Source organism: Mustela putorius, unplaced genomic scaffold (assembly GCF_011764305.1).
Source record: "Mustela putorius furo isolate JIRA1106 unplaced genomic scaffold, ASM1176430v1.1 tig00000145_pilon_pilon_pilon, whole genome shotgun sequence".
NCBI classification, from domain to species: Eukaryota; Metazoa; Chordata; class Mammalia; order Carnivora; family Mustelidae; genus Mustela; species Mustela putorius.
This window is the reverse complement of record NW_025421294.1, coordinates 14,984,273-15,012,036: the sequence shown is the minus strand read 5'-3', so window position 1 is coordinate 15,012,036 and position 27,764 is coordinate 14,984,273. Positions and strand designations below refer to the sequence as shown.

Genomic DNA, 27,764 nt, shown 5'->3' with positions numbered 1-27,764 from the left:
TTAAAAACAACAACAGAAAGAATATAGTTTGAAAAAAAACATATATACACCTTGGAAAATGCTTAGTTTGAATTTTCTCAAAGTCCAGACTTTTAGGGAGAAGCGGAAAATCTTTAAGGGGATGACAAAAAAACAAAGAGATCCAAGAAACCCTTTCAGGATCTGTACCGGACTCAGACAGACTTTATCTCAAATGGTGATTCATTTTACATGAGACAATCCCCAGAAAAACTTCAGTTACTCTAAGTTTCAATAACAGTCACCAAACTTGGTGTCCAAAACAAAACTCAACCTCAACTGGTAAGATAGAAACCCCCCAAATTTCCTTAGGAAACCTCTTGTTGTCATCGAATCTGCCCCTCTCATCAACCATGTCAGTTTTATTGTCCAGTTTTGATACTGTAGGTGAAACGGCACGTCGCGTACAGAAGAATGACCACATCCGTAATTTCATAGTTATTTTAATAACCAGGTGTACATTAACAGTCACTTGATGAACTTTTCTTTAATCTCAGCTAAACTCAAAACACAGTTTTTTTCACGGTTCAAACCAAACAGCTCTTCACGTTCCAGAGCTGCCTCACAGCTACCACAGATCACAGGGAGATTTACGGTCTGTTCATATTCACCGGACACAGAACTGAACACCCACACACCGTTTTCCAAAGAGGGAACTTGTACAATGAATGCTGGCTGCCCGGGACAGCTCAGGGGTATATCTGGGACTCAAGCTGGAGTTTTCCAAGGGGGGAAAGCCTGGGAAGCTTGTGGCTAGAACCAAAGCTAGGGGTTCATCTGCCCTGTTGGGAAGGGCCTCCCATGGTGAGTGTAAGTCCAGGCTTGGGATTAAGGCCTTTGCCGCAGAGTGTGACTCTGGGTGTAGGCATGAGGAAAAAGGCCAAAGGGTGACTGGTCTTTGAAGAAAATCTATTTTCAGGATGACTACAACACTACCATTTTTAGAAAACAGAAATAGAAGAAACACCTCTACGGGGTTGGCTAATCTAACAATTCCACAAATACCTTCTCAACTGCCCAAGGTTATGGCCATCCCAGAGAGAACCCCAGTGGACTGCCATCTGGGTAAGGAATAACATGAGAGGGTTGGGGGGGCAGTAAGCCAAGGGCATCCTTAGAGAGGGGCCAGGCCAACAGACGAGATGGCAAAAGAAAGCTTGGGCAGGAGAAGGTCCAGCAAGCCCTCCCACACATGGATGAGATGTCACAAATTTTGCGAAAGCTGTGACTTGCATCATGTTTTTTTCCTAAACCCTTCTATAGGGAGGGCTCTTTGATGCATCTTATGGAATAGGACACATTTGAATATAAATTTTAACTTAAGTAACAAGGTACAAGAAATCAAAGTCAAGAAAAGAGAGGGAGTTTTCTTGCAATTCTTAGGAATCTCTATGCTTGGGAAGTTACTTGTAGTAAGTGAAGAAAGGGAGGCTTTCCCAGATCATGTTGCCCATCAGGAAGGCATTAGCGGTGGTTTCTACAGCATGAAAAGCTTGTGTCGGATATGAAGTTCTGGTTGAAGGCTTCATTCAGCAGTCCCAGTGTGGTGCAGATGACCAATGTGGCCATGAAAGACTTACTGTAATGGCACAGAGAGGTCATGGAGGGAGGAGCTGGACTCTGGCTAGGAAGCAGGAGTAGACAGTCCCCAAGAGGACGCGCCCACTAGTTTTTTGTCTTTTCCTCCACCTGGTGGTTGTGGCTGGTACTGCAACACATCCCTGCAGAATGGCCCAGCCACTGAGGTATGTAACGTACATGCTTCAGATCTGACAATCTCCCTCTGCCTGCAAAACTGTCACTCTGAGTTCTACGACAGGCCCCCATATCTTCGGAGTTATCAATCAAGAGCTACATGCTCCCCTTAAGTTTGCTTTAAAATAAAGGCACCATGAAAAAGCCTTAAAAATAGCAAGATTCCTTATTACAAGAAATGGTTGTTTTCATAGTAATTAGATGGCTAGGAGAAATCCTCTTCCTTGGCTATTTCCAAATTCCTTTTTAGCCACGCACGTTCCCTTTTCTCTAGTCTTCAGCTTATGAAAACTGCTGTCAGAGAGAATGGCTTCTACTGAGCACCTGAAAGGTGTCTGAGGCCTGCTCTTTTTCTTCCAAGTACCTAGTACACACAGTCAGGGGTCCTACCAGCCAGATCCCCCAAGCACAGATATCTGATCCCAGGGTGAATGTACTTTTTCAGCTCTGGGCCTTAGTTCTACAAATCCTCATCTGGCTCAGAGAACTTTCCCCAACATTGAATTTTCAGAAGTGGCAGGATGAGAAAACAGACATTGAGCTCCACTTCCATTCTGGGCCACATCACACAAGACCGCATGTCACTGCCACTCACCTTGGGAGGCTTTATAGGGAAAAAAAAAAGCTCCCCCAGAGAATGTGCTAAAGGAAAGGGAGACAGATGGTTCAGGGCTGAAAAGCAGACCCACGGCCCCAGAATGTTCCCCCCCAGCTCTACAGACTAGCTTTCCCAAATGCTTGCTTGGCTCCCGTCTCAACTGAGATCATCTGTTGGGAGCAAAACTTCGAGAACACCGAAGCACTTAAGTTTTCAAACAAAAAAATCCTATTCAATCACCAATGTGCCTGAATCTTGAGACGGAATAGATAGATCACTGATCAGCAGCAAGAGAAGCCCTTCCTGGGGCCCTGCCTCAGCTTGTCCTAACTTGGGACGCCGGACACATGCTGCTCTTCCCGGATTGGTTCGCAAAGCCGCAAGAATGCAAGAATTTGAGGTGATCTCCAACACTTGGTTAGAGGAAGGGGTGTGGCCGTGGCTGTCCTCCCCACCGAGGGCCTGTGTGTACTCCCAGCCGCTGCCTTTGAAAGAGCACCAAAGAGGCAGGCAGGAAAGAGAAGGGTGGTTTCCGCTCTCCTCGCTTCCTTCCCAGCCCAGGAAAGAGAATTTGAAAGCAACACTGAGAAAGAGGCCCCACCAAACTCTGGCATGATCAAGCAGGTGAAAGTAATGGTTGGGTTTTGGTGTTTTAAGAAAATGTTCAAAGGAATAAAATCTAGGAGGGATGTGACAAAGTCTGGAACCTGAAGACTGCCTGCCTTCTCCACAGACCCCGGGGACTGTGAGGAAGAATGGCTGCCCCAAGTAGCCATCTTCCATGGAAATAAACGTGCTTCACTGACACAATACACAAGCCCCCTTATGCTCACCCACCCACCTGCCTCCCCCATCCATCCCACCCCAGCTCCTCTGAGGCTTCCGCCTCACTCTGGGCTCCCATCACCTCCTCACCCCAAATGACCATGTCCCTTTGTTGATTTTCCTGACATCCCAGCTTTGTCTGTCCCCTTGTCGTAAAATGCAGCACTACACACGCTCTCAACACTATATAGCAGACTTTTACCTTAGTAGCCTGTCTGATTGCATGCATGTAAATGCGGGGAGGCAGGGTCAAACCAATCAAAGCTATGCATGAACAGAAAACAAAGCAATATTTGTAAAGCTAGGCAAGCGAGTGTAGCATTGGAGAAACATAAGGCTTGAGGCTTATTGATTCTTTAGATCGCAACCGTTTGGATTCGCTTTCCTTCTTAAATATTGGTGTACCATTTTGGCTTCAAAAAAATCTCTTCTTGCTTCTGCCCCTCTCTTTGCGGAGGGGTCACTTAACTCAGGGACGTGATGTTAGAACGGCCTCCGGGGGGTGCCACGATGCGCTTGCTGGCCGAGCGGACCCCCTCATCCACTTGGGTGCCTGCAGTCGGCAATGCATTCCCAGAAAGAGAAAAGGGAGAACGGGATGAGGACAAGAAAGAAACCGGACTCATTTTCAGAGCATCAGATGGCAAGCGCCTTCCTGGCCTCATCTCCCAAGAAACTTCCATTCTAGTCTGTCAAGCATTCCAGGCGTTTTGTATCCACCCTCCTGGGGAACATCCATTTGCATCAAGAAGAGCCAGGCTCTCACCTAGATACCTTCAGACCCTCAGCATCATTAAGAACAATAATAAAAAAACAAGGCCAATGATCTAAGCAACAGCTGCTCACATTCCCCGCGACAAGCAATGTTTCAAGTGCCCCTCGGACACCTCACTTGATCCTCACCACTTTGCTATGAGGGAGCTACTAGGATTGTTCCCATTGAAAGAGGCAGCAACTGAGGCTGTGAGAGCTTGGGGAACCTGTCCCCGGTCTCACAACCTGGTGCAGTGCTGCTCGGGCCCCTACAGCCTCAGCACGAAAGAATTTACATGCGTCACGTCCATTCACAGAGGAGCAGCCAACACGTTAGGGAGCAATTCAAATGCCCAAAAAAAAAAAAAAAAAACTGACAAAAGTCACTTGCGACAATCATAACGTGAGCCATGGCAACGCTGCCTCAAAACTTGCAGCCTTTTCCTTCTGCCTTCCTCCCCGTCCCTGTCCGTCCCCTCGACTCTCTCTGGCTTCCGCCATCCCTTGCTCCTCTTCTCTTCCTTCCCCAGATCCGCTCCTCTTTACCTCTCCCTGTACCTTCGGGTGGTCTTGCTTCCCTCACACTGAAATTATTCATGGTGGAGACACATATCGACATTCACTGCTCCCCCTTGAAAACGAATGGTTATGGAGCAACTGGGTAATTATTTTCTATTAATAACAGTTCTTAAAGCGGAGAGGAGAGGAAAGGTCCGGCCAGCCGGGGCTAAATATTTACTCGAAGGCAGCGCCGGTTAGCACCGTCACCCTCAGGAGGAGAGGGTGGGGAGAGTAAAAACGCCGGTTCGAAGAAGCCCCCCGCAATCCAAGCTCTCTTTTTATTCTGGGCACACAGGGGCGGGACAACACCACGCACAGCTCCCACGGTCTCACGTGGCAAGTCACCATTAATTCCTCATGGGAAGCATCTCGCCCCCACCCCAGCAGGCTGTGATCTCTTAAGCAGGACTGGTCATCCTTCTAACCTGATCTTTAACCTCAACCAGCCTTACCCTGCCTTCTCACCGGGACGCCTTTTTGACTGGGCAAAGCCTCCTGCTGGCCCCAGCCACTGTCTCCCAGACCGTGGTCCGGGCTCAGGCTCCCTCCCACAACACCCGCCAGCTTGGAGCACCCGCTTCTCCTCCCTTGGCCCCACTCACCGGACAGGCTGAATCCCGACTGATGGAGGTTCCTCACCGGTGGGTTGGGCCGCGTGGGGGAGCCCCGGGTGGAGCCCGCGGGGGTGCCCCCTTTGGGTGTGGTGGTCAGGTCAAACACCGGGCCGTCGTACAGGCCCCTGGGGACGGCGTGCAGGTCTGCCATCTGCAGCAGAGAAAGCCCATCAGCCTTGATTCTGTCAACAGTTACCGTCTGTGCTCGGTAGCAGAGGGAAGTCAGGGGATTCAGGGTGTGGTGGGAGCCAGAAAATAATAAAAACAATAGGGTCATTTTTAAGGAAAGGAGAAGACACAGACAATAAAGGGGGTGCGGGGGATAGTGACAGCGGAAGAGGTCGCGGAAGTTCTCTCAGTAGCTGAGCTTCTCTCTGAAGGAATAAAGGAGACCGTGGTGGGGCGGGGCGGAGGGAAGGGGGGACGCAACGAGCAGGCAGACGACGCGGGTGGAAGGCAGCGTTTCTCCACAGACGCCGCTACAGGTGGAAGGACCGCCCACAGACCCGGAAGCGGAGGGAGCCGGAAGGGCAGCGGATTGGGCCAAGGGCCTGAGAGCTGGTGGTGTGAGATTTGGCGGGAGCTCCACCCACACGCGCCTCACCTCAGGGCAGAGCTGACAAACTGCAAGGTTCTGCAGTCTGACCGCTGGCCTCTCGCTGCGGCTGTGAACCTGTCCTGGGACCGGGGGACCAGCCAGCATCCACGCCCCCTGGGTATGCTCGGGGCTAGGCCTGGTGTGGGGAGGGTCACCCGAAACACCGTGCCTGCCCCAGAGCGGCCCATGGTCTGTCAGACACGCGCTGGTGGGCAGTCCTCGGCCTGGGTCAGACCCCTGGCAGCCGGAGGAGGCCGGCAGGACAGGGCAGTTCACGGTAAGACTCCGGGCACGTCTGCTACAGAGCCTGCCCTCCCCTCCGGGAGCAACTGGGGTGCAGGTACACGGGCGACCCTCATCACGTTTGCAGATGCTCATGACTCAGGTGGGACCCTGTCTCTGGCCGCGTTCCCCAAACAGCTTGGCCAGTAACTCTAGATCATTTTTCCCTGGGTGCAGGGAATGGAAATAAAGGCCTGGCGTATATGGGAGGCTTCGGTTCCATTCTCTTCTCTAGAAGGCTACAAGCGGAGTGTGGAATGAAACTCTGTACCACCGAACTTTAAAGGAGCACTCATAAAGAGGGTAGGACCGGTACAGGAATACAAAACATCCTAAGGGGCACCTGGGAGGCTCAGTCAGTTAAGCATGTGCCTTGGACTCAGATCATGAGCTCAAGGTCCTGGGATGGGAGCACCGAGTCAGGCTCCCTGCTCAGCGGGAGGTCTGCTTCTCCCTTTTCCTCTGCACAGGCGCGCTCTCCCTCAAATAAAATCTTTAAAATAAATAAAATAAAAATAAATAAAACACTGTCATAAAATAAGCAAGCGCAGGCTACAGGGATATTCAGACTAAAGGACAAATGCCCTTGGAAACAGACACACGCCCTACGAGACGGTGCACCTCCTTCAGTGAGGGCTGGGGGAGCAGAACAGAGCTGGCCTGGTGACTTCAGGGAGGGAGTCTGGCAGCCAGCCGGAAGACACGGGTTACCATACGTGGAGCTGGCAACCGCCTCCTCCCTGTGACCACACTCAAAGGCGGGATGGCCAGTCACTGGGATCACTGGGGGTCTGGGAGTGGCTTGGGTGTGTGGGTATGGAGTTTCTGTGAGTGTCCCCAGCCTCCCAGCTCGCCATCACTATGACTAAAGACTCATTCTCCCAGCTGCTGGGTGCTGGCCCATCCCACGTGGATCAAGGAGCGTATGCCTTCCAACAGATAAGGTTGGGACCAGGGATCAAACTCCACCCCCATCCCGGGATTGTTCTAACCCTACTCTGTAGATCCCTAGTCTTTTTTTTTTTCTAAAGATTTTATTTATTTATTTGACAGACAGAGATCACAAGTAGGCAGAGAGGCAGGCAGAGAGAGAGAGGAGGAAGCAGGCTCCCTGCTGAGCAGAGAACCCAACGCGGGGCTTGATCCCAAGACCCTGAGATCACGACCCGAGCCGAAGGCAGGGGCTTAACCCACTGAGCCACCCAGGCACCCCTGTAGATCCCTAGTCTTACTGGAAGAGACCTTGTAGTTGGTGTGGCGGTAGCAGGGGGCTCTGAAAAAACAGACTTCTGGACCTCACCCCTATTATCAAGTAGAGCCCTCTGTAACATGGAGATAGATACATAAACACACAGATAAGCATCTGCCTATCTATCTATCTATCTATCTATCTGCCTATCAACAAAATTAGGGACATAAACAAGATTTTATGTGAACCACAGAACTAGCTAAAAGGATCATAAACATTTGCCCTGTGGAGCAACACTGGATGGAAGAAATGAGACTGGGGGGTGAGGGGTAGGTGTAGGCTGCTAATTCTCCCTGTAAGCCTTCAAGAGTTTTTTTTTTTTTTTAATATATGAACATTATTTTGAATTATTAAATTTTGAAAAATGTTTCTTGGGCCAAAAAGTTTTGGAGACCCCCTTTTTCTAGACCATGAAATCTGTGTGTATCTTGGGAAGAGATCACCGCTGTGAATTTCTCTAGGTGGGTGCAGGACATGCAGACCCCTCCAGGTTTCATGCTGGAATGGGGCACAGGCCCCTTCCCCTGCACTCCCACCCCAGGCTCAGACAGCTTCTCACCTTCCTCCGGGCTTTAATGCGCTTGTAGACGTAGTCAGAGAATGGGCTGCAGGGGATGAAGCGGCCAGCCCCCTGGGTCACGTGCAGGTTGCCATCTTCCAGCATGATCTTGCCCTGGCAAATGACCACCAGAGGGGCCCCGCGCAGCTCCAGCCCTTCAAAGATGTTATACTCTGCAGCCTAGAGATGGGGCGAGGGGCAAAGCCATTAGTGCGGTCACAGAATGGTGAGGGGAGGAACACAGTTTTCCTGGGCTGGAGACCCAGCCTTCAGCCTCAATATAACGGACGCCCCAGGGAGGCCAGAAAAGGTTTCCAATGCTCCATGTAAGCTCTGGTGGGGAGAAGCCCCAGGAGAGAGATGGCTGCTAAGTAGAGACGGGACTTCCCAGCAAAGAGAAACATCAATCTTTAGAAAGGCCCTGGTGTGGATGTACATTTTGTCACTGGCGGTGTTCAAAGAGAAGCTCGGGAATTATCAGGGATACTGCATTTGACACTCCCGGACAGGCTGGGTAAATGGCTGAGGACCATGACCCTTAGGTCTCCACTAGCCCAAAAGGAAATGATGTAATGTGACATAATGTTTAAACAGAAGCCATACCCACCAAAAATGGGATTTCCCTCTCCTGCCTCCATGTATTCACCAAGTGCAAGGCATTATTGCAAAGCATCAAGGACATCGGTTTGGAGTCTATATTCCAGAGCTATGTGGGTCTGAATCCTAACTTCACCATTTACTCACTGTGTGAATGACTGACTCTGCACCCCTATTTCCTCCTCAATACAATGCAGGTGGTAACAGTGCCTACCTCTTGGGGACGAATACGGAGATTCAGTGAATGAAAAGCTCACTGCCTGAAACATAAATGCTTTAAAAATATGAACTATTTTTACCAACACGGATGCAGCCCTTTCCCTTAGGGACTGGGGTTTAATTATCCTCCACACGAAACTCCTCATGAGGAAGTTGTCTGGGCTGCTGACCAATTTTTTTCACGTTCTCCCTTCTTCTCGGTGCAGGGGGGGGATCCCTACCTTCCCTGGCCTCCTGGGTAAAGTCAAGCACAGAGGTGGCTTGGAACAGTGTACTGTGAGAGGAAGTGCCCTATACCACTTCTCTTAGGAAAGCTGTCTGAGCCAGGACTCCAGGGACCAGGATCTGGCCCCGGCCTCAGCGATCATGGTGGGAGGGACTGGTGTAGACTGGTGCCTCCATGGCACAGGGACTCCATGCACAGGAAGCAGCCCCCTGCGGACCCATCCGTGACCTGCTGAGATATAATGTCACTGAGAATTGGGTATGGTTTGTGACCCATCCTGGCTTGCTGGCCTGAAACGAGGGGCAGGCACACATCTCTCCTGACCAGGTCCCACACACGCCCTCTCCATGCTACTCTTCTCCTGCCATGCCAGCCTTACCGATTGGTGGCTCTTGGCAGAGACGATCTTCACTGCGTCTGGATCCCAGATCACCAGGTCGCTGTCAGAACCCACAGATATTCTCCCCTTGCGGGGATACAGGTTGAAGATCTTGGCAGCATTGGTGCTTGTCACGGCCACGAACTGGTTTTCATCCATTTTTCCAGTGGCCTAGGGGAATACCAAAAAAAATCAGCACCAGGCTCCTACATTCGGAGCACGGTGACCACAGGGGCCAGAAACTCGCACACCGGTCTAAGGAGATGAGCACAGACCCCACCCACAAGCTGCCCAGTGGCTGCAGCTCACCTGTGACTTCCAAAGGCAGTTAGAGCTCCTGGCGTGCATGTTTTTTTTCTGGATATGTGCACACACTTACTTCTTTGCCCTTCTAATTCCAAAAAGAAGTACGGAGTTCCCAGTAAAATTAAATGTGGTTACAAGCCCATTTTTTAGACATTTGTTTGTATTTGTGTGGTCACAGGATAAAATACGGAAGAGCCTCCCATAAATGATAATAATGGTTATTTAATCCTGGGTTGTCAAATTATGATGGATTTTTGTTTTCTTTCGTGTGTGTGCTTTTCTCTCCTTTCCAAGTGCTCTTTTAATGAGAATGATTCATGTGGGTAATTAGAAAATGTATATATCTTATTTTCAACAGTTAGAGTGTACCTATTATATATTCATACATACATACACACACACACATACAGTGTTTAAGAAAAAACAAAACTTAAGTATGTGAGAGAGGAGACAAAAATATTTATACTTTCCCTCTTTACAAAACAAAAAGCCTGGATAAGGAGAAAAGAATTTAATTTCAAATCTATCTTTGAGCTTCCTAGGAGCCAAGATGAAAAGGGAAATAATTTGGTGGCTTACACTGTGTAGATGAGTGAAACATTAGTTCATATGCAATATATGTGGCTCAGAAATAAGTGTCCATAGAGTTTTTAAAATAAAAGAGAAGGGGAGTGCCTGGCTGGCTCTGTCGGTGGAGCGTGTAACTCCTGCTCTCGAGGTTGTGAGTTGGAGCCCCACGTTGGGTGTAGAGATTAGTTAAAAATAAGATCTTTTTAAAAAATGGTAAAAAAAAAAAAAAAGAGAGAGAGAGAGAGAGAAGGAAGTGATCAACTTACTAATGAGTTAACTATTATTTTTACTAAAACCTCTGGACAGCCTTCATTTGCACGGCTATTTCTTTTGTCAGCTTCTGTCATGTTATTAAAATAAAACCAGGCCTACCTTTAGAAGACACTGGTCAACAATCACTTGTACACCTGGACGACCAAACACTCAGGGAAGGGCATCCTCGATGAGCAAGCTGACTTCAGTCTCTTAAGCACACAGCCCTTGCTTACCATTTCAAGGGGTTCTATCCAGCCCTTTCAGAAGAAGTGACAACGCTCTCCAGAAAAGAATTTTAATTCACTCTTAAGTACAGATCATTCACGCCATCACTTGAAGGGTCTGAATGTGTGGTTCCTAGTTCTTAACAGTCTAGAGAAGGAGGTCTCTCCTCAGAGTCTCAAGGTTTATCCCCCTAGAAGTGACATTCCTAAACAGCTTGAGACATGCGGTTCCAGAAACATCTCAGCAGGTGTGAGGGCTTACCTACAAAGACACAGTGGCAAGAGGGTCTGATCTGGCCCTGGCCCCCATCCATGACCTTGATCCTTACCACAGCCTTGTCCCAGATGACAGACATCCGCTCTTCCACACCATTGGTGCCCTCAGGGATGGCTGTGAAGTTGTCCTTCCCAATCGCCTTCTGGGCAGTGCTGAAGGTACAGTGGGCACTCCCGGAGAGCTGCAGGTCTCCACTGGCAAAGGAAAAGAGCTCCATGTAAACTGGAGAGGTGGCACAGAGGCCACCAGGGACAAGCAGCGAGCATCTAAGGTCAGCATTCGGGATGCCAAGACTTGAGTTTACGATCTTTTGTGTACTTCTTACCAGCTGCACGAGCGTGAGTTCTTTTCCTCCCTGGGACTTACAGTTAGCCCATCGGGAAAATGAGGGGGTGGGGTGAGATCACCTCTGGGTAACAATATAAAAGGGACCCGAATGAGGAATGGGACTAACCCTATATGTCCTGGCCAGGGTTGGGCAGCTACCAATGAGTCTCCCTTTAATTTCAGTTAGGTGCTGTTCAAAATTAGGCCCTACATGATCTCACCCTCTGTTGGTTAACCTGTAAAATGGAGATGACAGTCCCTCATTCATATAGTTGTCATGAGGATCAATGAGATTCTGTGTGTCATCTCACCACAGTGCTGGGCATGTGACATGTGTTAACTACAATGGCCATTATTAACATGGTTGTTGTTAGTAATGTGTAAACTATGATGGGGGAGAACCTGTTGTTCTCCACGAGGTTCTCCTCAGCACGGACTCTAGTCTAGCTGTGGATGGGCTGCTCCCATCCCCAATCCCCTCCCCGGGTCCCACGAGGTTTCCACAGATCATGCCACTTTTCATCCCCACACCCACCTGGCCAGCAAGGAGTTGATGTAGTCAGGAGTGGTCGGATCAGGGCTCAGAGGCGGGGATGTCACAAAGGCAGCTGCCTTAGCCCAGTTCTTGCTCCAGTAATGTGTCCCATCTGTGCCAAGGCTGGCAGTGATGGGCTCACCAAAGACCACGTTTCCTGCAAGGGTAGTAAACAGGCGATGGGTTTTTGTAGGCGATGGTTATAGGAAACAAGCATCTGTGCTGCTTCAGGCCTGACTCAGGTTATCACAGCCCCTAGCCCTCCTCCTTAAGGCTTGTGGCTTTGAAGTCAGCCAGGCCTGGGGTCAAGTCCATGGGCCCACCTTTTCTAAGCCTCTACTGATCTATCTGCTAAACATGAACAATGTCAGATCCCCTAGTTCACAAGAAGCCATTGGTTATAGGATGCAGCTTTAAGCCCAGTTTGAGGCAAATTAAGATTTGAGGCAAAACAAAAAATGTATACTGATTCTAAGATTCACTGACGTTTCGTAAATATTAAAATGTGGACTAGGTCTCTCCTGGAACAAATGAAATAAGACCATGTCTACTTCTCAGGATCCTGAAAATGAAGGGCCAGGCACATACAAAGTGTCTGGCACATAAGAGATGCTCGGTGACTATGATTTTCTTGCTACTCCTTCCCACGGTAGAGTCCCAAGCCCCCAGCATGCCTGCATCCCTGGGAACTGCTAGACCCTTCTTGTTGCAACAATAGGCTTTGGGTCAATGAAGTAAGTCTGCTCCCTTGGAAAAGAGGCACTCATGGTCTTCCCACCATGCTTGTTTTTCCATAACCTAAAGAAAGGAGTGATCTGCTCGAAGGTACTAGTAACCTGGGACACATCAAAGATGAGGCACTCTTCTTGGACCTGTGTCTGCTATTTGGAGTTTATACGCCCAAACCAAGCAGCGAGGAGGAGGGATACTAGGAAATAAACTGATCTAAGCTGAGCTTTTTTTTTTTTTTTTTTTAAGATTTTATTTATCTACTTGGCAGACAGAGATCACAAGCAGGGAGAGAGTCAGGTAGAGAAAGAGGAGAGGAGGAGCGGGCTCCCTGCAGAGCAGAGAGCCCAATACGGGGCTCAATCCCAGGACCCTGGGACCATGACTTGAGCCGAAGGCAGAGGCTTTGACCCACTGAGCCACCCAGGCACCCCTCTAAGCTGAGCTTCTTAAAGAAAAAAGGACAGAGAAAGAGAAGGTAAATGCTGTTTCACAGAAGGTTGGTTGGTACCAAGTTCCTCTACACCAGAATCCTGGGCGAAAGATGACCCATAAAGCCCTGGACTTCTCTAACTTCAGTCTTAACATCTTCCACGTTCATGTTTCCCCCAATGTCAAAGTGTAGGAAGGCTCTATGGCCAAAATGATAAATAGGTCTTGCCTTCCTTCAACTCCAATGTGTTGGGTTTTGGTTGCCTGGAATCCTTTGTCAGAAAAATTCTAAATATGCTTTTGGTTTCACTGCAAGAGTCAAGACTGGTTTGTGATGTCTGACATGGGCAAAAGAAGAAATCAATGGCAATGATTCCTATATGACAGCCTTACTCTTTGGGAGGACAGGGAAAAGGATCCGTATAAGACTAATGAGAATTTCAAGAGCTCTCTAAAACAATTTACCCAACTAAATCATACAGGACCACAAAGAAAGAAATGGAGGTCATGGCAAGCCTCGGGTACTATTAAGAGAAATACAATCTTGAAAGTGGAAGAACTCTGGGATGTCTGGGTGGCTCAGCCAGTTAAGCATTTGCCTTCAGTTCAGGTCAGGATCCCAGGGTCTGGCTCTCTGTTCAGTGGGCAGTCTGCTTCTCCCTTTCCTCCCTGCTCATGCTCTCTCTCTCACACACACACACAAATAAATAAATAAAATCTTTAAAAAAAAAAAAAAGTGGAAGAACCTTCCCTTTGGACTATCTTTAGATGGAAGAGTAGAATAAGCAAAAAAAAATAAGCAAAAATTGTAACTATAGCTAGGTTTGAACAGCAGCTCCCCCGGCTGGGAGACCCTGACATATTGTGCTTTAATTTCCTCATCTGAAAAATGTCTATTTCTCAAGGGTCCTTGACAATTCTACATAACAATAAATCTGAAGTATTTATCTCAGTGCGGGGCAAAGAGTGGGTCCTCGTTAAACAGCGGCTCCCCGATATTAATTCTGAGCCGCCGTGCAGAGTAGCCAAAGAACACTCGGTGAGTGAGCACGGGGCTTTAGGTCAGGATGGGAGAGGGAGGCCCGCCACCCTCCCTCTTGGCTCTGAGTACTCTTCTGAGAATGACAGGTCCCGAGATGTCTCCTGGCTCCCATGTCAGGAGTCAAGATCGCAGCCCTGAAACAAGGCCTTCCAACCTCCCTGCATCCTGGAGAAACCACTAGCTCTGTCTGCCCACAATCATGAGCCAGGAGGCAAAAGGCGAAGCATTCTTCTCCAGGAGTTTAAAATAAGACCCAGTGTAGAGCGGAAGCACTCTGTCCTTGAGACCCTCGGGTCATCCTGAGAATGGTCCTGAGGAAGGAAAGAGCCATGAACAGAAGGCACCAGAGCAAGTGTGGCAGGTGGTCTTGGGGAGCGGGTGGGAGGGTTCCCCATGCATTTTGCCTGCTTGCTTCCTTGGTTTTAGGGTTTTCTTTTCTTTTCTTTTTTCTTTTTTTCCTTTCTCCAAGAATGGGTAAGAAAGATTGGGCTACTTCTCTGGCTCTCGTCCAATGACTCATACCCAGTAGAGCAGGCACACCATGTCATGTTGAGAGATTTAAAAGCAGAGAAAGAAAACATCAGATTTACTGTGAGCGGGGTAAGGCTGGAGATGCCCCGGAACGTGCCAGCTACAAAGCCCGTCTAGACAATTAGGAAGAATCCCCTTCCAGAAGAAAAGGGTCCCCTTTGCCAGAAGGCAGGCAGCCCAACACCCAGCCATCAGAGTCAGTCAGTGGGACTATTTTTAGCCGCCTGAGCCTCCCCCAGAATGGCCACTGGCACAGAGGTAACGACTACACACACAGGCCCAGGAAAACCTCTCTCCCAACTAAACACAGGGCCCCGAACCTCCAGGTTCTCAACTACATGCTGATCACAAAAGAGCCCATTAGTGTGCCACTGAAGACAAGAGCAAAAAACGGAAGAGAAAGCTCTGAAATGAGAGTAAACTTCCAGTTGGCCCCAGAGGAGCAAATGCAGCCCAAGTTAACAGTCATGGAAGAAAACAGTACAAGTCAGAAGGCGGTGGGGACAAAGCCCTGGGGCATAAAGGCTGTGCCACTAGTCATGCTTTAGAGACCCCCTTCACCCCCTTTTCTGAAATATCCTGTGCTAACCTGTATGGCTCAGGTGGTGGGACCCCACCCCTGCATGCTGCCCTCTACTACCCTGGCCTGCCAATTCCAGCATCCCCAGAGTAGACGCATGGTTCAGGGAGGGGCCATGACCCAAGCCGAGGCAATGAGAGCCCTCCTGGGTGCTTCTGCTGGAACCACTGGAAAAGATGTACTCTACTTCCTCATCAGGCCCACCTCCCATCAAATCCTGAGGGCAACATAAAGCCTCTTAGCCTTTATTCTTGTCACCATGCACCCTGAAAGCTAAAAGAGAGGAAAGCAGGGACAAGAAAGGATCAGGAGTGATAGAGCCCCAACATCATAGCACCTTGATCCAGCTATGCCTGAAACACCTTTAACCCATAATTTATTTGTGTTTATTTAAGTCCATTTGAGTGGGATCTTTGATTTCTGCACCCACTATAATCTTGACTAGTATGTCTAATCATAAGGCTCAGACAATGTGAAATGACAGTGAAGGACCAAAGGGAGGAAAAAGACACCTCAAAACACTGACCGAAGCTGTGCCATCTGGGACAAACCACCTGCCCTTCCTGCCAAGCGGGAGAAATGCCAGGGTCCTGCCATCCACACAGGATGCTAAGAGGATCCCCTGTGCTAACATGGAGGAAGGGCTTCCCAGAAAGCCAGGCAAGGAGCAAAAGAGGCACCATTTCTACGGGACAGCCAGAGGGAGAAGGAGCCACATGGCTGGCACTGAGCTCTTAGGAGCACCCATCACCTTTTTTCCTGGCTTGAGAGATCAGGTCTGCAGCGCTCTTGCTCATGACCTTCGTGACGTAGAGTGGACAGTTGGTTTGGCTCGCAATGGTGATGGCACGGAACACAGCCTCGGCTTCCAGCTGCAAAAAGAAGTCCCAGGAGTCAAGAGAAGCACGAGCTTCTCAGCTGCCACTCCCCACCTCTACAGGCTGAGGATACAGGGCAAAGCTGAAAACACAGATGATCTGCATTCGGTGGCCCCTGACACCACGTCCCCGTTGTGGCACTTCCCGTGGCTTCTCAAAGTCTCTCCCTCACCTCCTCTCTTCTCTCACCTGCTTCTCTCCTCTCCAGGTGTTCCTCGCAGTGGCTACATGTGATAGAAGCCTTTGCTCCTCAGTTTTCCCAGACAGATTCTCTGGCAAAACAGCATCCCAACACCAGTATGGAAACAAGGACCAGTAAAGGTAAGTAACATCAAAGTCTTTCCTGCAGCCACGGGGGGTCCGTGGGGGCAACTCCAGCAGGAGTTTGTTACACTGGTAATCCCCAGGCTTCCAGGGCCCTGGGTGCCTTGGTCAGTTAAGTGTCTCACTCTTGATTTTGGCTCAGGTCATGATCTCAGGGTCGTGGGATCGAGCCCCATGTCAGGCCCTGCACACTTAGCATGGATTCTACTTGAAATTCTCCCTCTCCTCTTCCTCTGTCTTTTCCCCCACATGTGCTCGCTCTCACGCTCTCTCTCTCTCTGTCTCTAAAATAAATAAATAAACAAAATCTTAAAGAAGAAAATAATTCCCAGGCTTCTCAGCAGAGACTTCTCTTCTTCTTAATTTCTTCCATCCCACCCTAAAGTAGAATCTGCATGTTCCAACATGCTAACCAATGTGGTTGAATTTATTCAGTAAGAAATAATGAGTTTCCCTTTACTTATTAACATAGCAGGGTCTTTAGAGCTCGGGCTCTTTCAAATGGCCTGGCTCTGAGTTCTGGTCCTGCTGGAGAAGCCGGGTGACCTCAAGCATGGTACATAACCTCCCAAAAGCCTCAGTTTCCTGTCTGAAATGGGGAAAGTAATAGGACCCAGCCACAGGGCTGTGAGGATCTGAGCGCTCATCCTTTAAGGCAACTGGTCCACCCCCTGGGATAAGGCAAGTGTGCCTGGCAGGCTGGCTACTATTCTTACTGTTGATCTTAGCTCCTGACCAGTGTGGGAGAGCCTGTGTCACTACCCAAAGCCCACAGAAATCTGATTCAGCCCAAACTGGGGATACCAGCATTCTCCCATTCAGTCAGCAACAGATCCATTTTGGACAGATAGGACATTCTGGTCAGCCGCCTATGCAGCCCAACACTTTAAAAAATACCAAAAATAGCTTGCAGATACCCGGTGTTTTCATAAAGCAAACCAGCCACACTGGTGGGTGTGGTTCAGCAGACAGACTCTAGAACTTGGCGGGTCCTGCCTGCGGGCATCCCCCAAGCTGCATGTGGTTTCAAGGGGACAAGCCCCTGGAGCCCCCGACCCCAGGTGAGATGTGCCGCCTTCCTCTAGCACCCGGACCTCAGGAGCACAGCTCGGGTTCTGCTCTCCCCGCACGGCATCACTGTAGATGGTAGTGGGGTGTGCTCTGAACAGAAGAGGGGCCGCTCCTCTTCCTCCCTTTCCTCCTTCCTCACACCTGCACTGCCCCCTACACTCCCCACGGCCTCAGTCCTGACCCCTCGGACCCCAGGCCCCCGCCAGCAGCACTTCGGGTTCTTCAGCACCTTGACAACATGACTATCTTTGGAAGGTGACATCACCCTCCAGCTTCACCCAAAAGGGCTTCCAGGGTTGTCTGGACCTACAGCTGAGAATCTTTTTACTAAAAAGGAGACGGGAACAGGAGGAGTGGGGTGGGGAGGGGTTGGAAAAACAAACCAAGGAACAAAAATAGACTTTGCTCAGAAATCCCCTGGCTGCTGCTACAGAAATCCATCTTGCCAGCAAATCTCTACAGGAACCAGCATTTAGGAACAGTTTCACAAACAGTGCTGATCACCCTGGCCCACTCACACTGCGGAAACAGCTTTCCAATCCTTCACATGGGAAGAGCCAGGGGCTTAACCTCTTGAGCTCTTGCTTCTTCACCCAACAATAATGCCACCTGCCTTGAGCAGCAGCAAGGACAGCTAAGGTAATCAGCACAGCGCCAGGTGTGGGCTCGCGTTTCATAAAAAGGGCCTGGTATTCAGGGGACAGACCTTTCTGGAATGCTGGGAAATAATGATAAATGATTTCAACTGGGAACAACAATGTCATCAGACACAGAGGAGTTTCGGGAGTGCTGACAGTTCTGCTTCTCCAGGGGGGCACAAGTGACACACCTGTATTCAGCTCGAAAAAAATTCCTTGAATGTTTATGATAGGGATGTTTGTCTGTGGCTGCATTACCTTTTAATTTTTAAAAGCCTCTGAAAGAGATAGGCAACAGGAATACGCTCTTTCTGGTTCTGACTCTTGCTTCCTTCTGCAGAATGGAGGGCTGGGGACTGGAGAGCAGGAGCCAGGCTCAGGGCACTCGCACCAACGGCCCCAAATGCAGTCTGGGTGCCACTCTGAGGCTGGTCTCCCAGAGCCAGTGTGCTCTTGGCCGTACGGGCAGCCAAGTTCACACTCTGTAGCTAAAGCCGCAGACATCCCAAACACAAGCAATGAGCCACTGGCTATCTTTTAGTCCCTCGTCAGCTGCTAAGCAGGCCCTGTTCATCATTCATCTTACATGTGGGAAACCCCCATACCCGGATGTCATCATCACCTTACAACCAATCGATAGACATAAAGTCTTCACCTACTGCGCCTATGGCCGGTATTGTATTTGGCAGGACTCAGAACATAACATGGAATAAGGGAGGACAGGGAAATGTCTTTGAGACGGACACTGACTAAGAAAGGATTTAGGTGTTTACCCTCCTTAGGAGGACCCTCCACCCCTTGTCCTCTTTAAAGAGATGAGGGGTCACAAGTAAGCATTTTCCTCACATTGCTTTCTACTTTGCTGAGTCCCTTGACTTGGTCCATCAGACGTGTGGCCTTTGGAACAAATGTTCCAATATCGCTGTCTGGTCCTCACAGACTCTCCTCACTTTTCCTCAAGGTTTGTTCTACACCGTGTAAGCAGGTGCCTGGGGAAGGCAGGCCGAACATAAACTCTCCAAATGACAAATAAGCAGCGGGCTATACGGTACGGTGGCCTACTGGGGACTAGAGTCACAAGAGTCTCCCAGAGGATGCTGGAAGGACAGAGCACTTCCACCACTGTCCTGTTCCCTACTCCAGTCCCTGGATCCCCACAACTCACCTCCTCTGGTCTGCTCAGCACATGGCCTTCTGGGCCAGTGATCCCCATTTCCAACATCCGGGTTTGTTCCTACAATGAGAAAAGAGAAAGAGATAAGAGCTCCACTGAGGTGTGGAAAACCACGCTGCTATCTTTAAATCTGAAGAAAAGTGATCACGGGGGAAAAAGACTAAAACGTATATGTTGAATACATTTGTTAAGGTTCCATCTGGAATTGTAAAATAGGGTCAAGTCTTAACTAAGAAGAGAAAAAAACGTTTCGGAGTAGTGGCTTTTTTTCATTAAAAGGATGGCAATCTTAGAGTACCAGAACTTTTTTGCCAATATACATCATAAGTCACACCAGCTCACTTATTCCTTAGCGTCTCCTGCTGTGTTTTGCAACAGTCTAGTTGTGCACCACACACACCCCCTCCCCGCCCCTTTACATCAGGATCGCCCGGCTCACTTTTGCAGCCATGTGGCTGTCTGGCCTTCTCCAAATCAGGATGGAGAGGTGAAATTCTAGGAAGCTGCACTTTAATAAAGCCCTTGGGCTTTCTTGTCATTTAAATGTATGCCTGAAACAAACGGACTCAGAATTTAACCAGACAAAATGATGCCTCCGAACAGCATTACCTGACTCAGTCTTGTGGTCAAGATTCTATTTAATTAGTCTGTTTTGTGACAAAACGGCCTACCCCCTCACAGCTGATGGCTAAATTCCTCTGACTTGTGGCCAGCTTTCTGGAAGGAGCAGGTGGCTGGGCAATGAGCACATGCATGGGCTAATTGGGACTGGCAGGAATCCTTAGCCGCCGTTTGTGCAGTTTTGCTGGCCTTCAGTCTCCAAGTAGGAAGGTCAGTGCCAATGAACGTGTGCGCTACAGACGGGGAGATGAGGGAGAGAGCGGGACCTGAACAAAGCCTTGTGCACCTTGGAACTATGAGAAGTGGAGAAAGGAAAGGAGTCCTTCTCCCTGCGAAAAAGCTATTCTGTTGTTGTTGTTATTGTTTGTTTGTTTGTTTGTTTTGTTTTTAATAATATGTATCATTTTAGAGGTGTGGGAAGAAAGATGCATACGCTCTCAGCGACTGTGAGAAGTGAAATGATCTCCGTCTCCAGCTCTACAGCAGGATTAGAGAAAAGGTCAGAGGCTGAGTTTTGCAGCAAAAGAACTTCACTTTTCATTCTTACTGTTCCATTTCTCGAAACTTGGACTGAACACAATTTCTTCTGAATTCTGGAGAGTCTCTGCTCTGCATTGCCTCCTGAAGTCACATGAAGGTCAAGGTGTCCAACTATCTCTCTCATCTGACACTGTCACGTCTCTCTTGTTCAAGAGCGCGGGCACTGTGCACAGGAGGGAGCTTGCTCAAGTCATGGTTTCCCAGCAGAGTCACATGGCGTGCCTGCCCTTTATGACCGATCTCCTACAACAGAACCTCTGGAACCGGGATAATCCCAGGAATCCCAAAGCTCTGCAGGGGACTTTAATGCACTTCTCATGCTGGAAGGTCCCATTCTAAAAGCCATGGTGTCCCTACAGCCAAAGGTTAAGAAGGGCACGCAAAGACCCTTCAAAGCTCCCTTACCTGGGTGCAGGGGGCCTGGGCACCATGAGGCACTGACCGTTGCTATAATTACATCCCAGTTAGGGGCATGGCACAATTTTGGTATGCTCCATGAGGAAAGGAATGCTGCTTTATTCATCTTCCCTCTACATAGTAGGTGCTCTACAAACCCTATTAGATGAATGGCTAAAGATGCTACCCTCTTGGATGGTCCTGCTGGCTTTTAACTTTTGATAATGTTCATGGCACATATCCATGAGAGAGTGACTTCTTCTTGCTCCTTGGTGACTTTGCATCCACCAACTCTGAAAACAGCAGCTGCCTTCATTTAGACGATGTGATAAAGTCTTTCAGCTCAATCTGAATGTAGTGAGCACACATAAGAAACCTTCCCTGACTGAGAACGGAGCCTTCACAAGGTAGAGAAGAGAGGGGATAGGGGGAACCAGGGACAGTTCGGTGCTTAAGAGCCACCAAAGGAAGCTGGAAAGGGGGCTTAGCATCGGAGCCCATCAGCCCCCACGCGGGCTTGGAGGGAGGAACAGGGAGTTTGGTTTCTAGGGCATGTGGGAGGGCTGGGTCCTCTGCAGCTGTGCCGAAAATGCAGAACAAGAAGAGTAACGGCTCTACCACCATGGGGATGCCTCCGGTGAGCACTGGACCCTCTTTGGAAAAATGATTTCATTATCTCTGAGTGTGTGGGGTAATGTGGGAGAAGGCTGTCAGAGGTCCGACTAATTAATCTTGGTCAGTAAGAGGAAATTACACATGTAGTTCCCCTCCTCCGCTGGTGAGATAACGTCCAGAATCTGAAATCCTAACAGCTGGAGCCCTGCACGGCCAGGACATGCTGTGTCTCTGGGGGATCTGCAGCGGGACTGGTGGGGCAAGAGGCCTGGGACACACCAGCTCTGGGGAAGCCATACCACCTCAGAGTTAAGATTTTCTTCTCCCCGTTACTGACTGTGATCCTTGGCTGGTGACCAAATCCTTCTGAGCCCCATATCCTCCTCTACAGAACACGGCAGCCATCTTTGAAGGGCCAGCTGAAGAGGGAGGGACAGTACACTAGAGCACATACCAGTGCCCGGCACACAGTAGTATGTGTTCACCACGTGGCAGCTGCTGTTAGAAGCTCACGGGTCTGGGATGAGGGTCGGCCCCACGGTTCCCACATCTCGCTGACCACATCCATCAAGTCCTCGACAACTTCTAAAACGAAGGCACAGCCCCAGGACTAGTGAGCTACAGAGTGCGTCTGTTTTGGCTCACCTCAGTAACCTTGTGCCCGGCACAAAGCACTCAGGAGATACTCTTTGAAAGAATGCAGGATGGTTTTTCTATGAATGTTATTAAATGAACCAAGAGGGCTCGCTCTCTTCTGGCGGCCTCCTCCTAGTGGAGGCCAATCTTGGATGCTTCTGAGATAAACAGACCCTGGCTAAGACCCATCTGTGCATCCAGCCCATTAAGCGACCCAGGAGATGGAGAGAGTGCCTTCTGCTTCCTCATAAACGATCGCTTTGGGCCTTGGGGCCTCGCTTTCCTCACTCTTGCCTCAGGTTTCTCAGCACAACTTCTAGGAAACCAGTGGGGCGTCTGATCCCCACAAGACCCACACTCTTTATTACCTAAAGCTGTGAGCTCCACAGTCCTGGAACAGATTTCTGAGAAGTGCTATTTTAGGGTTTTTCTCTAGGACAGAGACTGTCCCATAGCTTGGACTCACTTTTCAAAGAGAATCAGCAACGTTCTCCCACTAAATGGCCCAATTTGAAAACCTCTTCCGGCATGCCTGTTCTGATCCCCGAGAATGGCCAGACAGCCCCCCTTTCTACAGTGTCCTCAGCTTTCTCCCTCGCTTGCCTTCACTGCCTCCTCCTAACCTGGTGTGTTCTTTAAGGGAGGTCCTGTTTTTCGCACAGGGTTCAGGACCGAGCCTCATGGCTGTTAAGATCTCACATAATACTGAAGTAACGAGGGAAGAGACAGGCCTGAGACCCAAGCCCATGCAGAGAGCACACCCTGGGGAGCCGCGCAGCCTTACCTGGGCAATGATATCCCCATTCTCAGCGTGAACCTGCGCAATGGCTCCCAGCTCGCCCAGACAGGTGAAGATCTCGTAGAGCTGAAAGAGAAAGGAGTCACTGTCACTTTCCTAAGCCACTGAGGCTTTCAGCAACTCCACGCAGGGGTCCATCACGAGGGCCACAGGTAAATCAAATGAGGGAGGAAATCAGTGATTAGGGCAGAAAACACAGGCTAAAACATGCACAAGCAGGGTGTGAGTCCACAGGAAAAAACAAATGAAGGAGGAAATCAGTGATTAGGGCAGAAAACATAGGCTATAACATGCACGAGCAAAGTGTGAGTCCACAGGAACTCTAGGAAACTGTCTCTATAAAGAACTCATCCTGTCTCCTCAGGGGACAGGGCAGACATACAACAAGGTCCTATGGAGCCTTCTGCTGTGCCTCGAGCACACGTTTTTAATGCTATTCGATCCTGTTTGGCTGAGACAGACTTTCACAGTCCTTCTCAACAAATGCTCCTGAGAGCTGCTACAGCCGGGCCAGCAGCTAGCTCAAGGGAAAGTTGGCTCCCCGATTCCCTAACCTTTCAAGATAGACCTCCCCCAACCTCCTGACCGGGAGGGATGGGCATTTGTTCTTCGCATTTCCTCTGAAAACATGAGAATCGTCTCAAACCAGCACATGCCACAAGACCACCTCGGGGAGAGCCAGAAGCAAGCTGCTACCCCAAACAGCAGAAGGCCCTCCTTAATGCTGCAAGGCAGAACAACCTCAAACTCCACTGAGCTCATGCAGGGTTTAGGGCTTGTGAGCTACATGGAGTTCAGCATGCCTTTCCTCTTGTTCTTTTGAGAAAGTTGCTGCCAGTGGAAATTCTAGCTCGCGATCTGCCTTGCCATGAGCACACTGCCTTGCTCCCTTATTTAAAACACAGCATGGACCCTGAGGGCTTTAAGAAGCACTCGGGCCCAGTAGCCTCCCACAGCAACCACAGTGAGTCATGCTCCAAGAGCCAAGGTCATCGGCAGCAATGGGAAACCCATCCAGATACCCCAAACCACACAGCAATGGCTTGTTACCTCTGTGTTGGACACTTGATACAAGTCCTTATAGGCCATGTAAACCATGAAGGAGTTAACCCCTGCAAGAGAGGGAAGGGAGGGGAAACAGGAAGAGGACAATATTAGCACGACCACTCTCCTTCCTTTGCTCCCGTCGCCCGTGGGGGCCCAGTGCATCACAGGAGCCTGTCTAACATAAAGCAGATGCTTCCCATTCTCCGTTCTCTCCTCACATGCAAAAGCAGCCATGCCTACGTGGTGTCAACAGCAGAATGTGCTCTGAGGTGTCTCTGTCTGCTTCCCCCAAGCCATTCCCCAGCCCAGAGGGTCAGTAAGCTTTGCCATTGCTCGAGGCAGTACACACTGCCGAGAATCAGGGGCAGCAACCATTCTGAGCTCAGTGAGCTCGGAATACCTCACCTCTTGGTCTTCTCACCTATAAAATGGAAAAATGACAAGAGCCTGCTTCGTGAGGCAGTTGGAAACGTCAAATGAGACAACAGATACCGGAGGTCTCAGCACCAGAGCAGCCACCATATCTGAGCTTCATTAATGGAGCTCCTGGGATGGGTTTATTTAGCCACTTAAGGGCTCTACACTAGAGCCTGGGGGGAGGGGGCTGCATCTAGGATGGAGACCATGTCCTCAGGGTGCTGGCTTTGTTTTATTAAAAGGATGGCAGCAGCTAAGGGGCAGAAGTCAAGGTGCACCGTGTAAGAGCTGTAAGGGCTATAGGGAAGAGCAATTTAACTCTTCACCCCAAAAAAGACTATGAGTCTCTTTTAGTGTAGTAATTTATATAAGTAGGTGAGGCTGGGGAACAGAGTCATTCCGAGGAAAGGAGGATAATTTTGGTCTCCAACCATGAGGGCCATCTCAGCCCATAGCGTTCCAGACCAAAAGCGGTTGTAATGTGAGACGTTCCCTACCCAGAGTGGTTCCGCTCGGGGCAGCTTTTCCCAACACTACCCTTCCCATAAGCCTCTGCGTCATCTGCGGAATGACCCGGGCCCTTTGGAAGTGAAGTGGGTGTTAAAGCCGTTCCATTTTCTACCCCAGTTGAGACGCCCCGTGTGAAAGGAATCACAAGAAAGGAGGGGGTTGTAATCTCATATCCTGGATCAGGAGGGTCTGGGCAGAGCTCATCGGTTGAGGAGGGACATGGAACAGAAAACTCATCCTCCGGGAACCCGTCCTCTCCGCTGCAACCCAGAGCCCACTCTTCACCACTGCCCTCCAGCAGCTGCATCAAGGCGGCTCTCTGAGAAGAGTCTTATTAAGTTAGTGTTGTATCAATGCATGTTACTATGTTAGTTACAGGACCGTGACTGTAATGAAATTAGTAGAATGCTTTTACTATTACAATGATATTCTGTACCCTGTGGCATTTATCCTGTTGCCCTTCACTTGTCTGCTTCCCTTTTGCCTGGGACGTTCAGCAGTGATCATACCTTACACTTCCCTAAATCCGCAGGCCCCGTAATGATGCCAAGCACACGGTGTGTCTGTGCGTGTGTATGGGGGGGAATACGGGTAGGCAAAGTATCTGACGATCGAAAGGCAGAAAGAAGTAGAGAACAGAAGAATCTAAAGATGACCAGGGAAACCTAAATCATGGATTCACTGAGAGGACACCCATGTTTCCATGTCCTAAGCCCCAAACCTGAGTATGAACACGTCTTTGCTCCCACAAATGCCGTTGACTTTTCTGAGGATGCCACTGTTTGAGAACGTAATGGTTTGATCTTTGGAGCATAAGTTATAGAGGCTAATCATTCCTAATCTCGTATAAGTGGCTGTGTGACTTTCCATAAGATGCTAACCTCTACTGGCCTCAGTTTCTTCCTCTGTCAAAAGGGCAGTGTTGCATGAGGTGAAGGGCACAGACTTTGGATACTTTTATTGCTAACTAGCTCCATGATCCCAGGCCACTTATTCTTAGCCTCAGGCTCTCCATCTCCAGCTGAGGATATTCATCCCCTAGTATGTGGGTCCCGAAAGGAGTGAGATGGCATCCACCCAGACCGAGTGCCTGGATGCAGTGGTACCCCTGAAGGTTCCAGGCTCCGAGCAGAGAGAAGGGAGGCGGGCACACAGGGGCTCACCTTTGTCCTTGATGAGGTTCTGCACCTCCTGCTTGACGCTGTCGTTCCAGTGGGTGATGTCTACGTGCAGGGCATAGTCGCAGCAGCTCTTCCCATCCGCCCACTCTCGCCACTTCTCATAAGCCTCCGTGAGGCTGGCCTCGGGCTCGGGCACCACGTGGTCAACTGAACGACAGAGACCCCAGATGGGGAAGTCATTAACACCAACTCTGCCCCCCGCTCTACAGAGGCCTGCTCCCACTTGTTTAGTTAACACTGCGAAGCCACTATTTCCTGAGCATGGAATTCACCCTAGAAAGTATTCTCTGGCAGTTTCCAGATTGCTGATTATTTAACTGTTGCTTAGCCATGTTGCTCATGGACAAACTACTAGCTTCTCTAAACCCCAGTTTTCTCATCCTTGACATCGGTATTCAGTGGGATAGAGGGTGGAATGTCATAGTTCCTTGCTTCTAATTTTGTTACATGACTAAATGGCAAAATGCACGAAAAGATTCTCACCTGAAGCCTGGCACACAGTAAGTGCTCCATGATGTCAATGGGTGCCTACTATGTGCCATTATTGCCAGTATTACGGGAAGCAAGTCAGACTCCCTTCTAAGTTGGAAAGAGGGTAAAGTGATGTCAGAGTACAGGACACTGACGTCCTTGTGCTTCTTGCCATAGCGAAGAGCCCGTGTCATAAACCTGATGCTCAGCCCACAGATCTTATTTCCATGTAAACTTTTTATCAAAGTATCTTTACGTGGGGCATCTGGGTGGCTCAGTGAGTTAAGTGTCCAACTCTCAGTTGTGGCTCAAGTCACGATCTTGGTGTCTTGAGATCGAGCCCTGCAGCGAGATCAGCGGAGAGACCATTTGTTTCTCTCTTCTGTGCCTCTACCCCTGTGCTCTCTCTCTCTCTCTCTCTCTAGAATAAATAAAATCCTAAAAAAATATATGTTTTCTGGGGCACCCTGGGTGGCTCAGTGGGTTAAAGCCTCTGCTTTTGGCTCAGGTCATGATCCCAAGGTCCTGAGATAGAGCCACAAGTCGGGCTCTCTGCCCAGCAACGAGCCTGCTTCCTCCTCTCTCTCTCAGCCTGCCTCTCTGCCTACTTGTGATTTCTGTCTGTCAAATAAATAAATAAATAAATTACATATATTTTTTCTTTTAAGGCCCAAATCTACTCCTGTAGCACCTGCCACCGTGGAAAGCACTATTCAAAATAATGACATTTATAATTGGGAAGGCTAAGACAAAAGGGCCACCCTCATACCTCCCTTGGACAGGTGAGGGAACGTGCAAATTGGTACAGCTTCCCTAAGAAAAATTGTAAAACACACATCAAAAATCTTGATTTTTTCATACCTTAATTCGATGATTATGCCTGTACCTAAGACTTATTCCCAAGGAAATAAACATGCTGTTTGCAAAATGTAGGTGTTGAAGATGCTTGCCACTGCAAGCCTTATCTACATATTTATTTAAGTGAAAAACTGGAAACCATCAAAGTCTTCAACAGTAGAGAAGTTTGGCTACATCATAAATACATCTTCATAAAATGGAAGATTAGGCACCCATTTTAAATGCTGTTGTGGAATGAAAACAGGTGAACGGAAAGACATCCACGCCAGGATTATTTGTGAAATGATACACTAAAACACCACTAAGATGCAGTACATCTATTTTGATCTTGTTTCTGCTTCATAGGAAGGAAACTATAGCCAGACTATAACAGGGACGTGGATTTTATGGGTTTTCTTCTCTGGTTGCCTATCCAGGGGCTTAGATTATCTAGGAAGGACACGTACAGCTTTGGGTTTCTTGGTATGGTTTTCTCACATCCCCTGCAGCTCTGGCTTCCCTCTAGCTCCTTCCCTAACCAAGAGGACCTTGCACAATACACACTCCC

General features: G+C 49.2%; 1 protein-coding gene across 2 annotated transcripts in view; it reads right to left on the bottom strand.

Annotated features, from left to right (window-relative positions):
* Nucleotides 1-445: 445 nt before the first annotated feature.
* The window catches only part of DPYSL3 (dihydropyrimidinase like 3), a 109,279-nt gene continuing 81,960 nt past the window's right edge, over nucleotides 446-27,764 (bottom strand). For both annotated transcript variants that reach the window (XM_004744676.3, XM_004744677.3), the window contains exons 4-14: nucleotides 25,871-26,035; nucleotides 23,784-23,845; nucleotides 22,719-22,799; nucleotides 19,118-19,186; nucleotides 15,793-15,913; nucleotides 11,728-11,884; nucleotides 10,918-11,059; nucleotides 9,234-9,404; nucleotides 7,813-7,992; nucleotides 5,113-5,275; nucleotides 446-3,749 (exon numbers count right to left, since the gene is read on the bottom strand). In XM_004744676.3, the coding sequence (XP_004744733.1) occupies nucleotides 3,661-3,749; nucleotides 5,113-5,275; nucleotides 7,813-7,992; nucleotides 9,234-9,404; nucleotides 10,918-11,059; nucleotides 11,728-11,884; nucleotides 15,793-15,913; nucleotides 19,118-19,186; nucleotides 22,719-22,799; nucleotides 23,784-23,845; nucleotides 25,871-26,035 (1,400 nt within the window). In that variant the 3' untranslated portion in view covers nucleotides 446-3,660. The remainder of the gene's footprint in view (nucleotides 3,750-5,112; nucleotides 5,276-7,812; nucleotides 7,993-9,233; nucleotides 9,405-10,917; nucleotides 11,060-11,727; nucleotides 11,885-15,792; nucleotides 15,914-19,117; nucleotides 19,187-22,718; nucleotides 22,800-23,783; nucleotides 23,846-25,870; nucleotides 26,036-27,764) is intronic.